At 37.2% G+C, this 16,450-nt stretch overlaps 1 protein-coding gene across 1 annotated transcript in view; it reads left to right on the forward strand.

Annotated features, from left to right (window-relative positions):
• Window positions 1–16,450, forward strand: part of SYTL5 (synaptotagmin like 5) — a gene marked incomplete at both ends in the record, with an annotated part of 247,460 nt that overhangs the window by 128,546 nt on the left and 102,464 nt on the right. The window contains 3 exon segments of the mRNA XM_084870462.1: window positions 6,021–6,153; window positions 10,937–11,066; window positions 14,758–14,864. Coding sequence (XP_084726588.1) covers window positions 6,021–6,153; window positions 10,937–11,066; window positions 14,758–14,864 — 370 coding nt within the window.

Here is a 16,450-nt window from a genome sequence, read left to right on the forward strand (position 1 = left end):
TTTTGGCATATAGTTGTTCATAGCATTTGCTTACAATTCTTATTTCTGTGGTGACTGACCATTGCTATATTGACTTTTTTACTTCTGATTTTATTTATTTGGATCTTCTGGTTTTTGTTGAGTCTGGCTAGAGTTTCATCAATTTTTTTAATCTTTACAAAGAACCAGCTCTTGTATTTATTGGTCTTTTCTACTGTGTGTGTTTTTTGTTTGTTTGTTTGTTTGTTTGTTTTTTGTTTTTGTCTCTATATAATTTATTCCCACTCTGATCTTTATTTTTTTTCTTTTTATCTTTATAATTCATTGAGTAGGGCTTTTCTTCCTATTCTCTTTATAATTCATTGAGTTGTAGGGTTATAGAATGTATTTGTCCCTTTCTTGTTTCTAGGAGTAGGCCTGTATTGTTATGAACTTACATCTCAGGACTGCTTTGACCACATCTCATATGTTTTCGGTCATTGTATGTTCATTTTCATTTGTTTCCAATAATTTTTTTTAATTTCTTGCTTTATCTCATTGGTAACCCATACATTGTTTAATAACATGCTAGTTAGCCTCCATGTATTTGAGTGTTTTTTAGTTTTTTTTATTGTAATTGATTTCTAGCTTCATGCCATTTTGATCTGAGAAGATGCTTGGTATTATATTGAATTTGTATAGATTTGTTTTGTGCCCTAACATCTAACTTTGAGTATGTTCCATGTTCATTTGGGGAGAAATGTTCTGTAAATATCAGTTAGATCCATCTCATCTAGTGTGTCATTTAAGGCCTTTGTTTCATTGTTCATTTTTTGTCTGAAAAATGAATCGAGTGATATCAGTGGGGTCTTAACATCCTTTACCAAGACTGTATTGCTGTCAATCTCTCTTTTAAAGTCCATCAAGAGTTTTTTTTATGTACTTAGGTGCTCCTATTTAGGGTGCATATATGTTTAAAAAGATTATGTTTTCTTTTTTAATCATTCCCTTTATTATCATGAAGTGTCTTTCTTTGTCTCTTATTATGGTCTTTATTTGAAGTCTATTTTGTCTGATATGAGTATTGCTACCCCAGCTTATTTTTCCTTTTCATTTGAATGGAATATATTTTTCCATTCCTTCATTCCCAGTCTATATATGTCTTTTGTTTTGAGGTGGGTCTCTTGTATTTCGCATATAATATGGGCCATGCTTTCTTATCTATTCAGTCACCATATATCTTTTGACTGGGTCATTTAATCCATTTACATTTAAGGTTATTATTGATAGGTATTTATTGCCATTATTATTTTCTTTATTCCTATGATCCCCTTTCTCCTTTTCTTTTTCTCAAAACAGTCCCTGTAACACTTCTTGCATTTCTAACTTGGTGGTAATGTACTCCTTTTTGTTTTTTATAGAAAGCTTTTTATTTTACCTCCAATTTTTTTAAAAAAAATATTTTATTGATTTTACACAGAGAGAAATTGAGAGGGATAGAGAATTAGAAATGTCGATTAGAGAGAAACATCGACCAGCTGCCTCTTGCACACCCCCCACTGGGGATGTGCTCCCAACCAAGGTACATGCCCTTGACCGGAATCGAACCTGGGACCTTTCAGTCCACAGGCCGACACTCTAGCCACTGAGCCAAACCACTTTCTGCTCACCTCCAATTTTAAATGACAGCCTTGTTGGATACAGTAGTCTTGGATTTAGGCCATTGCTTTTCATTAATTTGAGTATTCCATGTCACTTCTTTCTGGCCTGAAGCCTTTCTATTGAGAAGTCAGCTGACATTCTAATGGGAACTACTTTGTAAGTCATAATTTTGTCTCTCTCTTGCTGCCTTTAGGATTGTCTTTGTCTTTAACATTTGTCATTTTAATTATGATGTATATAGGTGTTGGACTCTTTGGGTTCATCTTGATTAGGACTTTCTGTGCCTCCTGAACTTGTGTGACATTTTCCTTCACCAGGCTGGGAGTTTTTGTTATTATTTATTTAAACCAGTTGTCTGTCCCTTGCTCACCCTCTGCCCATTCTGGTATTCCTATAATGTGGATGTTGATATTTCATGTATTCAAGAGCTCCCTTAAACTATCTTCCTGCTTTTTAATTCTTTTTTTTAATTTGATGCTTTAATTGGGTATTTATATCTTCCTTGTCTTTCAAATCGCTGATTAGATCCTCTGCTTCACCCAATTTACTTTTAATCCTTGGTGTCAGATATATTATTCTTCATTTCTTTCAGATTCTTGCTCATGACCTCTATTACCCTTTTTATGCTCTTGTAATTCGCACTAAGTTTCTTAAGCATCTTTATAACCATTACTTTGAACTCTATGTCTGATAAGTTGGTTGCCTTCATTTCATTTAGCCTTTTTCTGGTGATTCCTCTTTTCTCTCACTTGAGGGTTATTTTTTATCTCCCCATTTTAGCTGTCTGTCTGCATTTCCTTCTATGTATTAGATAGAACTGTTATGCCTCCCAGTTTTTGTGGGATAGTCTTATGTAGAAAGTGTTTTGAGTGGTCCCATGGTACAGTCTCTTCATTTACATGAACTGGATGCTCTAGGAATGCCACTTGTGTGTTTTATTTGGGCTCTCCTGTTGTAATTGGGACTTGATTGTTGGTGTCCCATTCATTGGAGGGATCTTCCATCTTATTTGCTGCCAGTGAGGTTCAACCCCAATGTTGTTGTGCAGATATTATACAGATGCTTTGGGTCTACTATTTGTGAGGCTTGCTGGATTTTTCTCTGATGTTATTGAATTTGGTCCCTTGGTGTTTCTATATTGAGCCTACTGGAAGCTTACGTATTGCAGGTGAATGTGAGTCACTGTCCCTTTCTGGATCTGGGCAACCTGATTGAGATCTGATAGGTTTAATCTCCTAGTAGTCCAGTGGTTGGGTGCGCCTTAGCCCAGAGCCTGGGTTTGCCTTGAGTCTCACACCTTTATTGTTCCTGTTCTGAGCTAAACTACCTTTACCTGTAGATGTCACCTCCAGGTGCTTATGTTCCTATTGTATTTTGCCTTTCTGCGCAGTCCAGGGTGGCATCTGCTTGAGGTCCAACTGGCTGCACCATCTGGAGCAGTGTCAGTGGCAGGGACCCAAATGCTGTTTCTGAGTAATTAAACACTCAAAGCCTCCAGAAACCCACCTCTCCCTGCAGACTGGTTGGATTCAGCTTTGAGTATTCTCAGGTAAATGTCCACAGGTTGGGTGAGTACCGGTAGCTTTCCAACAGGGTGGGGAAATTGCTTTTGCATGGATGCTAATTGTTATTATCAGTATCTTAATAGGCTTCAGAAACTCCACATGATGGGTCAAGGCTTTTTTTAATAGGGTGGTTCAACTGTCTTCCTTCTAGGCAAAAACTGCCAGGATAGCAAAATTCTGCCTAAGAAAGATGATCTCCGGAGCATGAGGTAATGTCTCAGCACAGGAAGCCAGGGTGTCTGCCTTCTGAGTTCTAACTCCTGAGCTCCCAACCATGGATTATTCTTACATAGCTCTAGTCCACTCTGCCCTCCCTCTGCTTGAGCCAATGTAAGTGACTACAAATGAAATTTTTTGTGTTGACACTTTAAGAGGACACCTGCATTTCCAGCCGTCTTTCCCTGGCATACAGCAACACTGCTGCTTTTTTAGTCATATGTTTTTTGAGCACCTTTCTCTGTTTCAAGGACCGGTCTGGGGGACCAAGCTTTGTGTTTAGACCCCAGAGTGCTTAGTGACAACCCCCACAGCTGATATATTTAGCTGGAACTTCAGCGGCTGTGCGAGCTAATTCATAAAGGGGGCTTTTCTAAACTCACTTGGGTTAGGGAGAACCTTCAGCACAGACAAATGTATAAATGTACATATGTATCCCTTTCGATCATAACTTCTTGGTTCATTTCTGCAATATTCACTCCGAGCCTTTCTTTTTTAAAGAATATTTTACCTAAAATAGTAGGAAGAAATATTTTAATTTTGTTCTGAGAGTATACACCTATAGTCACAGCACAGCATTACTGTATAAGTCTCTAAGTCTTTTATAAATTGAACTTCTGAGATGATTAGAATTATTTGGAATAGTATGAATATGGTTAACTGTTGTCAAATGTATAAGTGTAGTTAGGAGGACTCAGGAACATCACCAACTTAGAATTCATTTACTTTATTTAATCACAAAATTTTATTATCTTGTCAGAATCAAAGACACAATCTTAGGCCCCTACTGAGAAGAGTCCATAGTACTATAATTTATTCAGAGTGTCATATATAGAAAGACAAAGTCAGAGACTATTTCTATGCAGTATCAAAGGAATGCCACCAGATAATTTTCATGGTTTTAAAAATCACATTCCAAGAAACTAACCCCAGCTTCTGATCTTTTGACTATATCTTCTTCTTGATATCTCACTCTATCAGTGTAGAACCTAATTGGTTGAAACAAGTTGACCTTGGTGAAATGATGAGTAAGCAATATGAGATACTAGAAGAGCACAGGCTCTGAGTAAGCAGAAAATTCTCAGTTTTTATTCTTTGTCATGTACTAACTGTGTGACAGTGTGGTCATGGTTGTGATGTGTGTGTGTGTTGGGGTATGTGCATGTGTGTATATATACACTCACACATGCATGGAATAATTGTTCAGCCTTTCTAAGACTTAGTTTATTCATCTTTAAAATAGGAGCATTAATGCATTTTTAAGATAAGGATGCTGGTGAATGGAAAGTATCTAACATCTGGAAAATACTCAGTAAATGCAGCTGTTATTTGCATAATTATTGAGGGTGGCGGCAGCTGGTAGTATCAATCAGAGCATATTTGATTTTCATGGCTTTTCTGGTGCATAGGCTTGAAAAAATTTATCAGCTGTGGTTGACAGCTCTAATGGTGACTGCTGGTTCTTCTGCCAGATTTATCCTTTGGTAATGACACATTACCATTTTCTTTTGAAAGAAAACAACCTTCCTTTATTCTTAAAAATCTCTCCTCTTATTGGCTCAACTATAAACCCTAATCACTATCACTGCTGCATTTTTGCAATAAGAAATTCATTATTATAGGTGCTCTTATAAATTATTAAAATTTTACTGAAAGATTGAAATACATAAAGGGTTATGTTTTACCACAGCAATTTTTTGCTCACTGATGGTAAATAATAAACTAAAAATACTCTCTTCTACTCTAATTGTCTAAACTTATATTTACTTATGAATCTCCATTTAATGAGAAAATCCATGATCACCTTAAGGGTTATAATTTTTTTTATTAATCATTATTGAGAGGAATGGAATAACTTTCAAAAAACATGAAATTGAGTCAAGCATATTTACCAACTGTCATTATTTTGATACCCTATTCATTAAATGTGCACCATGAGTCAGTCACAGAAAAGAAACATAATTTCCAATCTTTTATCAAATATGTATTGAGCCATTATGAAGGTGCTAGAGATATTATGATAACTACATCATGAATTCTGTCCCAAGGTGATCACAGTTGAAAGAGGCACTCAGGCCTACATATGTGGGACAATTAGAGAGCCAAACATGGTATTGTGTAGTCAAGTGCTACATAGTTTGGCAAACACTGTAAGTCACAAGGCCTATAACTGACAGGAAAGATCTGGTGGGGGAGGCTGGACTTCATATGAGCCTTGAAGAATGGGGATTTGTATGAACAGAGAGGGACAAATAGAGCATTTCCCATCAGGAGAACATGAGCAAAGCCTTATAAGTGGAAGCATGATCATGAACATGGTGAGTTAACTGGATAGTAAGGAACCTAGACTGTCTGAGAGAATGCTGGTGAGCAGTGGAGGATATAGTTGGAAGGGTAGGATGAAACTCAATGACAAAGATTCCAGAATCAGATAAATAGGGTTGAACTAGTCATCCCTTAAAGGTCTTTGAGGAGGAAGGTGCCATGATAGTTATATGGCTCTGGTGTATTTCATGTGGTTCCCATGTCATCATTATTCTTTTGTAAGCATTTCCCTGACTTTGTCTTTGGTTGCTGCTGTTTCCATGTTAATTCATAATGTTCTTTCTCATTTATAAGAAGCACTGGTTCATCAGATCTTAATGATGAGAAAGTTGGTCCTGGATCCCTGAAGAGCAGCCAGAGCAGTGGTATGACCCCAGTAACTCAGAGGTCACCAGCCGCAAGCCGCATGACCCCAGTCCTCAATAGAGTAAGTATACAAATGTGAAGGGAAATAAGTTTTCTGGGATTTGACCTCACTACCATGGCATTACTGGGTCTCAGCTCTCTATATCTCAATGCATGTTATTTATAATGATTAATGGTAGAAGCTTCTTTATCAGGACTGAACCTCTTGCATTCTTAACTCCCAGCAGGAAGCCTGAAGTAGAAGGAAAGGGAAGAAACAGGTTCAGATGTGGAATTTGTATGATGAGAATTTAAATGGCTAGATGGTTTAAACAACATATAAATAATTTTAGAAATCTTTGATTTTGATCCCTCCATGTTACTTCTCAAGATGTCGAATGCACTAAAATTTTCCAAACTGATTTAAATCAGCAAAAGTAGAATCTTGAAATTTTTTTCTAGTTCTATTTTCTTTTTCTTTTTTTAAAATATATTTTATTGATTATTTTACAGAGAGGAAGAGAGAGGGATAGAGAGTTAGAATCATCAACGAGAATCATCTATCAGCTGCCTCTTGCACACCCCCTACTGGGGATGTGCCCGCAACCAAGGTACATGTCCTTGACCGGAATCAAACCTGGGATCCTTTAGTCCGCAGACCAAAGCTCTATCCACTGAGCCAAACCGGTTTTGGCTCTAGTTCTATTTTCTATACATCTGTTAAAATAAGGGGTCAATGCATAATGAAGATTTAAATTGCATAATATATGTATATATAACATATATGTGTATATGGAAGCTGCTCTTTTTTAAATTTTATTGATTATGGTATCACGTAATTGTCCTCATCCCCCCATTCCCATCCCAAACCCCTCCCCACATATGCCCCTACCCCCCTGTTGTCCATGGCCATTGGCTAGGCCCACATGCATGCACACAAGTCCTTTGGTTGATCTCTCCCCTTTACCCCCACCCTCCCCCACTTTCCCTCTGAGGTTTGACAGTCTGATCGCTGCTTCTCTTTCTCTGGGTCTGTTTTTGTTCATCAGTCTATGTTGTTCATTATTTCCTCTAGATGTGTGAGATCATGTGATCAAAAAAATATCCTTGTAAGAACTGAAACTGAGACAAACCATAATGGTTATGCTGAGAGGCAAATGAATCAGTCTGTAGTGAGTTCCTTTCTGGGCCAACAGTTCTTTGAAGTCCCAATTTCAATGTCAAACAGTTCCTTATGTGTACATGTCAGCCATGATATTTCAGATCTGGTTGGTGGACCAATGGTGGTGATGCAGGTCCGACCGTCTCTCGTTTGGTCCTGGGCATCCTTCAGCAACACGCAGCTGCTGTCTGCTGGTATGGCAAGGCATGGAAGCTGCTCTTTTGAATAAATGAGCATTTACTAGATTTTTTGGATTAAACAAAAAACCATAATATACAAACTTTATATACAAACTATAGTTTTTTTAGTCAACCAATATTTAATGAGGATCAGATATATGCCATTCCTGGTCATGCAAAGACTTGAAAGAACTGAATGAAATAGCCTGCAGGAGTCTGAGGTAAATAATTCCTCCAGGAAAGAACACCACTTATATTTAGCAGGTACATTACTGGATGGCTGTTCCAATTACTTATGGTCGACATCCTTGTTCAACCAATATCTAAAATATGTTTAATGCCCCTGAAGTAATAACCGTTGCATAGATTCTGAGGTGTGTGCATGCCTGGTATGTACAAGGAAGAGCAAGACACCTTGTGTGACTCTTGCTGGTGAGTGAAGGGAGGAGTACTAGGAAATGCACTCAGAGTTGTAATAGGGACAGATGGAACCTTGCAGATCACAGAATGCACTTTGGCATTTACCCTGGATAAGATAGGAATCATTGAATGGTTTTAGCAGAGGATTGACATGATATAGCCTCTGTTTATGCAGGATCTGGGAGCTGCGTTGAGAAGCAGCTGAAGGGGAATAAGAGTAGAAGCCAGAAGGCCATGGCAGAGACTGGGCTTCAGGGAGAAAAGATAAAAGTGGAGGTTGTGAGCAGTCATATTCTACATATTTTTTAAAAATTAATAGCCAAAAGGCATTCAGAAAGATTTAATAATAATAGATATATTTAAACACTTGTAGTCTAAATTGTACTTGCTGATAATAGAGATGCCATATTTGAAATTTCTTAAATATTTATATTAAGATCAGCAAGCGGTACTATTCAATAGCTAGAAAAATACATGGATATTTGATAATTATATTCATTTCTTTGGCCACCTAACAAGGAATGATCCTCAAAGTATTTAGCAACTGGTATGGTAGGAAAACTGAAAAATCAGAGCAAATACTGGCACAAGTTTAGGGAAATATCTTGTGGGCCCTTCTATGCCACACATTAACTGGAGGGAAAGCACAGGGAAGGGGATAGACTGGGAGAAGTGCTGTTTACAAGTGATACAGAAGTCTTTAAATTTTTTTAATAGCTGGACAGCTGTATCGTTGGGTAGCAGAAGACTATCAGTTTAATGACCAGTAAGTTTGTCAAGTTTGTTCTCAAAACAAGGATTATCTTCCTAAGTATCATTTTTGTCATGTGCTAATACCCTAAAAATTGACAGCCTCTACATGGATATTTTTTTTTATTAAACAACATTTAGATTTTTTTCTACATAAATTCCCTAGAACTGAGTTGCGTATATGTACTGTGTTTATCTAACTTTTGCATTCTAGCTGATCTAGTTAGTCTTTTATATGAGACAAAGATAAGTATTTTCTGTTGAATAAACGGAAGACAGAACAGTACTTTAAAAAGCATGCTTGCTCTTTCATGAAGAAGGGAAGAAGTGTACAGACTATGATAATTAATATAACTTCTCTTAAATTTGTCCTATTTCTCAGCATCTTTTTATTTTAATGTTCTTTTCTGCTTTAGCATGTGAGAGTAATATTTTTAAAATGAAAAACTCTTAGAACATCAAAGTATCTAACTCTACCTCTGCTATAATGTAACTTGTCGACTTTAGGTTTCACATTTTGAATCTCCAGGATATGTACTGCATGTTAATGACTGTACAATATTAATTGGCAAATTGGTGTTCAACAGTAATTATTCTCTCAGAGTGCCAATTGGAAAATTTTCTGTCAACATAGTTGCCTCTAAGAAAGCTGGTCTTACTTTGTTGGGGAACTCAATGTATGAACAATATTTTGAAGAGGTGAAAACTGACCTAAACTAATTTATCTGTTTGACCTCTATCACAGTCTTATGATAAACCCTGGTGGTCTGTAGCAATTAATTAGGAACTATATTCTTCCTGCTATAGGGAATATGTATTAGAAAATAATCAAAGACCAAAAACAGTCTAAATTGAAGCTACAGTGAATAGCATGCTAAGCAAATGAGAGCCACATCTCTGAGTTCATCAAAATGTCCCTCAGTGGCTAAGGTATGGGCTAAATATAGGGCAAGAAGAAGGAAATTCCTTTCTGTAAAATTTTAAAAAGCATTTTTTGATTGCTACGGAAAAGGGAATTTAAGAGTTTCTTTTATATTTGATCATTATCACATTATGGTATCATTTCCTTGGGCATTTAAACTTGACCCAGTTACTGAAAAAAAATCAAAATTAGGTTTTTAATGCTCGAGCTATGTTGGAGTGATGTAACAGCCAAGCCATTGTGGGCCCCGGGATATTTAGGACAGAGTTTTCCTTTATTATACATTATAATAAAATCAGGTCTGAGATTGAATTCCCCCATTTACACAAACATTTATTAGTAAAAATATACACCAAAATCACCAATTCTTGTAAATTAGGGAAGTCCCCATTCTTTATCCTTTTATGAACTTTGATAAACACTCTTGCATGAAAGTTCCATTTTAATAACAATGTAACCAACTAGGTTCAGATCATCCAGCTTGATAAGTGGAAAATGTGGCATGGTCTTCTGTTCAATGAATGTGGAGTGGGTAAAGGGAGATTGAGGAGAAAGGGTGTTGAAAGGGGGACAAGCATAAGGCCATAGTTTTAAGATTACATAGTTTATGTAAGTTGGAAGTACATGTATCATCTTACTAACCATATAGTAGAATGCTCCCTGATCTTGTGAATGAAAAATTATTTCCAATGCCTTCATTAGCATTAAAGAGCAATTATCCTACATAATAAAAGAGTAATATGCAAATTATCCATCAATTCGCTACAAACACAAGCCATGCCCACCAGCTAATCAAAGTGAGTATGCAAATAAACCCAACCAAGATGGCTACAGCCACAGAGAGCAGGAGGGAGGCTTGTGTTTCCCAGGCAACTGCAGAAGCCACAGAGGGCAGTTGGGAGGGACCAGGCTTGCAAGGGGAGGGAAGTTAGGGGTGACCAGGCTGGCAGAGGAGGAAAGTTGGGGGCAAACAGGCTGGCAGGGGAGCAGTTAGACATCAATCAGGCTGGCAGTGGAGTGGTTAAGGGGTGATCAGGCTGGCAGGCAGAAGAGGTTAGGGGCAGGGGCAATCAGGAAGGCAGTCAGGTGAGCAGTTGTAAGGCAGCAGTCCTGGATTGTGAAAGGGCTGTCCAACTGCCCATCAGACATCCCTAGAGGGGTCCCAGATCAGAGAGGGTGCGGGCTGGGCTGAGGGACACCCTCCTCACCCCCGTGCACAAATTTTGTGCACCGGTCCTCTAGTTAATAATAACTTTTAGAGTTATATGGACTCTTGATGAGAGTCCTCCAAATATCAACAATCTCCTAAAGAATATACACTTAAATGTGGCTTTACTGAAATGTATTTCTGTGGAAGAATTTTAAAGTAAATTATTATCACTATAATGTTTTTTGTTGTTGTTGTTGTTGTTAATGTTTACTTTGTGAGAAGGAGCATGGTTTTGAAAATTCTTTGGATTTGGCTGCCATTGAAGGCACCTCAGAGGACTTCACAAAGAATCATTGCAGAAACACTTCTCACACATCTTCTATAGCAGTGTCTGTGGCCTCCCCCTCCTCAGGTGGGTATTAACAATATGACTGCTCTGTTGTACAAAATGACTAAATCAGGTGGAGCTGACTCTCTTGTGGGCATTAAATGGATGTTTCTTGCCTTAGAAAAAATTTGTCTATTCTTTTGGAACTGTGGTAGTAGGCCCACTCAATAAGAACTGCTTAAAGGTGGTCCCAGGTGATGTTTTGTGCCTTTTACATTTATGCAAAATCCATTTCCCAAGTGTACACTTGCCAGACATCATTGCCAAGTTTCAGAGCTATCCTGTAAAATAAAAGGCTAGCTGATACCGGTTTGGCTCAGTGGATAGAGCATCTGCCCGCGGACTGAAAGGTCCCAGGTTCGATTCTGGTCTAAAGGCATGTACCTTGGTTGCAGGCACATCCCCAGTAGGGGTGTGCAAGAGGCAGCTGATTGATGTTTCTCTTTCATCAATGTTTCTGACTCTCTATCCCTCTCTCTTCCTCTCTGTAAATAATCAATAAAATATATATTTTTTAAAAGGCTAATATGCAAATCAACCAAATTGTGGATGACTGGTCATGGTGATGCACACTGATCACCAGGGGCAGACGCTCAATGCAGGAGCTGCCCCCTGGTGGTCAATGAACTCCCACAGGGGGAGCGGCACTGAGCCAGAAGTCAGTTTTATGGCTGGTGAGCACAGCAGTGGTGGTGAGAACCTCTGCCACCTCCACAGCAGTGTTAAGGATGTCCAACTGCTGGCTTAGGCCCACTCCCTGAGGGCTCCTGGACTGCAAGAGGGCACAGGCCAGGCTAAGGAAGCGGCGCCCCCCCTCCCGCCATAAATGCATGTATTTCATGCACAGGGCCTCTAGTACCAAATATAATTGGCTAATTTGATATGAAGGGCAAAGACACTTGCCCAGAGTTCAAGGAAATTAACTTAAAAACTTAATTGTTGAAATTATTACATATGCTCCCCTTTCCCCCTATCTTGCACCCACATTCTGTCCCCATGGAACAGACTGTCCAATCTCAGAAGGAAGGCAGGGGTGGGTGGGTGGAAAGAGTTTAACCCATGGGCATAGACAATAGTGTGATGAAATCAACTTTTTAAAAATTAACAGATTTATTGAAATATAATTTAGATACCATAACATTTATCTGAGTTTTGTCAATTTGCATTCATTTTGATTAACTGTAGTTTTGGATTAATTCTACTATCTTACTTTATATCTTTCATTCACCTCGTTTTTGTTCTAGGTTCTATTCTTTCTCTACTGTCTTCTGGATTGATGTTTCCCCACCCCATTACATTTTTCCCTTCCTCCTAGTTTAGTATATACACCATTTCTCTTTTAATGATTATCTTAGAGTTTGTAACATCATGTTTAACTTAAATTTTAATTTCTATCATAAACGTTAATTCTTTTTGATTTGGTGGTCAGCAATACCCTATATCTAGACAAATTAACCATTTCATGGTTAAAATAAAGAATTATTTGCAAGCAGTGTTAAGGTATTAAAAATAACCCCTTTCATTTATATGGTACATTCAAATATATAATTTCACTTCATCATCACAATAGCTCAGTGAAGTAGATATTATGTTGTAATTTTATTACCTACTTGTGGCCTGGTGCATGAAATTCATGCATGGGGGGAGGAGTTCCCAGTCTGCACCTTCTCTAAACAGAGACCCTTGGGGGATGTCCAACTGCCAGTTTAGGCCTGATCTCTCTTACAACCTGGGACTTCTGGCTCCTAAATGCTCACCTGCCTCCCTACCTGATTGCCCCTAAATACCTCTGTCTGCATGCTTGTTTGCCGTTAACTGCTCTCCCCTGCTGGCCTTATCTCGTGCCAAACTGCCCTCCCATACCAGCCTGGTTGCCCCCAACTGCCTCTGCCTCAGCCCCCAACACCATGGCTTTGTCTGGAAAGAAGTTGGACATCCGGAAGATGGCCAGTTGACCCGATCTAATTAGTATATTACCCTTTTATTAGTACAGCTAGATTATATAGGATAGGATTACTTAAATGGGAGGGAAAGCTTTTTTTTTCAGCAGGAAGACATGCTTTTGGCAAACAAAAATATATAATCCCTATATCTGGACTGATAGCCAGCCATATGCACTATATTGCCAAAACAGTCATTAAAAATTGAACCGCTTTCTTACACCTTACACCAAACAGCTGTTGCCCTTAAAAACCCTCTTCAGCCCCCACCTTAGGTTCTGCCTTGGCAGTTCACCCAGATTATGCTTTAATTGGTCAGTTTCTATGCCAGTCAGTGTCAAAAGCTCTGCCTCCTAGGCAGTCATTGGCTTTTCACAGTTCAACCAGATTTGGTCCTGATTGGTCAGTTTCTATGCAAGTCAGAATCTCTGGGCCTATCTCTGGGCCTTATCAGAGAGGTGGGGCTGATCTGCAGCCCCCACAGCTGCTGGCAAGACCCAGAGGGAAAGAAAGGCAAGGGCTGATCAAAAGCTGCCATGGAGGCTCTGGATCAGACTCTGCTTCTCTCTCCGGGCTTCTTTCCAGGCCTGATTCACAGCTCCCTCAGCAGTCAGTGCTGGGTTACTATGGCACCTGCAGCATGTCAGTCAACTGCAGGACTGAATTCTGGTGTACATTCATCTGTTTTGTTGTTTTGGATGTTACGGACCCTGGCTCTTTATATAGAGAAATGAATAAAGTAACTTTTCAGAGAAATTGGTCATAATTATGAAGTTTATGCCCCATATGTAGAATTAAAATAATAAAATTCTCAACATGAAAATTACCTAATGATGATATTTGCATAAAGCCTAAATCTGGATTCTGTGTGCTAAATCAGAGAGTCTTTTTTAGACAGGTAATTCCAAAAGGTTTTTCTAAATGAGTGTTGTTATTGTTGCATTTTACTAAGAAAATCAGTTCACTTATTAAATAAAAAATTTTAAACTAGGCTAGAAGCAAATATTCTAGAGTGTATTTCTACTACTTCTGCTGAATACTTCCTGTTTATTGAGTATATACTCTGTGTCAGGTGCTGTGCTAAATACTTTTGCTTTATATCATTTACCATTTCAAACTTATTTACTTGATTGCTCTCTTAAATCTTTCTTTTTTAAAAGCAATGATATCTATATCATTCTATATCAGGGGTTTGACATAGAACTATTCTGTGGAAATAAACTGTCTTAGTAAGCTTTCCACAGCATTACTGACTAGTGTATAGTTCTTTAACTTATATTTTCAAAAGCAAGATGTTCTTCTGATTATAGAATGTTCTGGTACATAAAGAAAATAGAATCTTCTCCAATTTACCTGTAGCCACACACTTTTATTTGAATTATAAATTTTAAAATCAAGAATGGTTAATGTTTTAATTTTTTCTAAGCTTAAGGGTCCATTCTGAGAGAGTTTTTCAAAATATATGAGCAAAGCAGAAGACTTAAACACCTAAAATTAGCATTTTGTAATAGAGCATTTAGTCTCCTATGATCAAAGGAGAAATGAATACATCAGTGTTAGTAATTCAGTTCAAGGAAATTTCAAAGTGATATTAAAATGAAAGTATGTCAGCATAAACAACATAACGTTACTGAGTCTGACTGTTAATTTCACAACACTATTTATGTTCCATACCTACAAAAAATTGGAATAAAGTTGAAAGATTTACAATAAAAAATTAAATCTTCTAAAAAGTTAGCTGATTCATATTTTTCCTATTCTCTTCCTTCCCCCAGACCAGAGTCAATCTAAGTTAGATTTGAGTGGTTCATTTACAGAAGACTTAAAGGATACTGTAAATTTAAGAAACAAGTCTGTACCTGGGGCTTTAGACAAAGATTTGGTAAGTTGGATACAGAAGAGTCCAATGATCATGGAGTAAAGGCATGATATTGTTCAAAACTTGTCCACTTTTACATGAGGATGAGTTGAGGGTAAAGTGAGGACATACAATAAACTCTTTCTATTAGTCTTCACAACTAACATATAAAAATAACTCAGGAATGATTTAACAAAGGTAAGAGGTAATCAGATTAATCTGGAAAGATTATCCTTAAGAAACACCTGTCAGGGATTTCAATTCCTACCTAAAAGCACATTACTCAATCTAAACCTGAGAAATGGGAAATATCAACATTTCCTAAATGAATTATTACTAGATTTAATCTGATTATGTATTTTATATGAATGTTTCTACATCTCCAGTTACTCTCAATAAACTACCTTCATAATTAAGACTAAATTATTGGAAAATTAATTTATAAAATGAGAAAGTTGAATTTGATAATTGGTAAGGTTACTTCCATTTCTAATGTTGTGATATTCTGAATTCTATAATTCCTATAATGCAATTTGAACTCCGTGGAAGAAAGATAAACACAAGTATTAAATGACATTAATGTAATTTTTCCAAAGCAAAGCAGGAAACATACAGTTCTAAAACTCAATGTTATTTACTACAATATAAATAATAGGTATTTTAAAATCCACCACCAAAAAAAAATAAATAAATAAATAAAAAGAGGGAGAGAATAATGAGATCAGATGGTTTCAAAGTTCACTTGTATTCAACCTTTAAAGAAGTTAATTTCAATGTTATAAAAATGTTTTTGATCTTACAAACTCTGAAAATCTTCAAGTTCATATTTTTAAAATATTATAACCTTCACTCTCAAACTTGATTTTAAAACTATTTTTAAAACTACAAGTTAAGTAAAACCTAGCAGTGAATGAAAAATATAGCAATAAGGATAACTAAGTTTTATTCGAAATGAAAGGAAGAATTAATCTATATAAGATTATGTATTACATATCTAATATTTCAATATATTAAAGGAAAAATACAAAACTATTTTACTAGATGCTGAAAATTATTGACAAAATTTTATAGTCATACCTAATAAAAATACAAATTTAAAACTAATATAAACCATTAAAATATGATTTTAACCCTGGCTGGTGTCTCAATTGGTTGGAGTGTCACCTGGCGCACCCATCTTGACAGTACACACACACACACACACACACACACTCACACACACACACAAATGCATACATGCACAGATCAAACACTTTTTAAAAATATATTTTATTGATTTTGTACATAGAGGAAGGGAGAAGGATAGAGAGTTAGAAACATCAATGAGAGGGAAGCATTGATCAGCTGCCTCTCGCACACCCCTAACTGGGGATGTGCCCCCAACCAAGGTCATGACCTTGACCTGAATCAAACCTGGGACCCTTCAGTCTGCAGTCCAATGCTCTATCCACTGAACCAAATCGGTTTCAACAGATGAAACACTTTCTAATTAAAAAACAATTTAATTGCCCAAAGTAAATCACCTTAGAGATCACCCAGATCTGTGTGATTCTAAATTCCATTCTTTTTCCATAAAGCTTCCACTAGGAAGGAGACCCCACTCCTCTGAT

The sequence above is a fragment of the Pipistrellus hanaki genome (assembly GCF_964339955.1).
Source record: "Pipistrellus hanaki genome assembly, chromosome: X".
Taxonomy (NCBI): domain Eukaryota; kingdom Metazoa; phylum Chordata; class Mammalia; order Chiroptera; family Vespertilionidae; genus Pipistrellus; species Pipistrellus hanaki.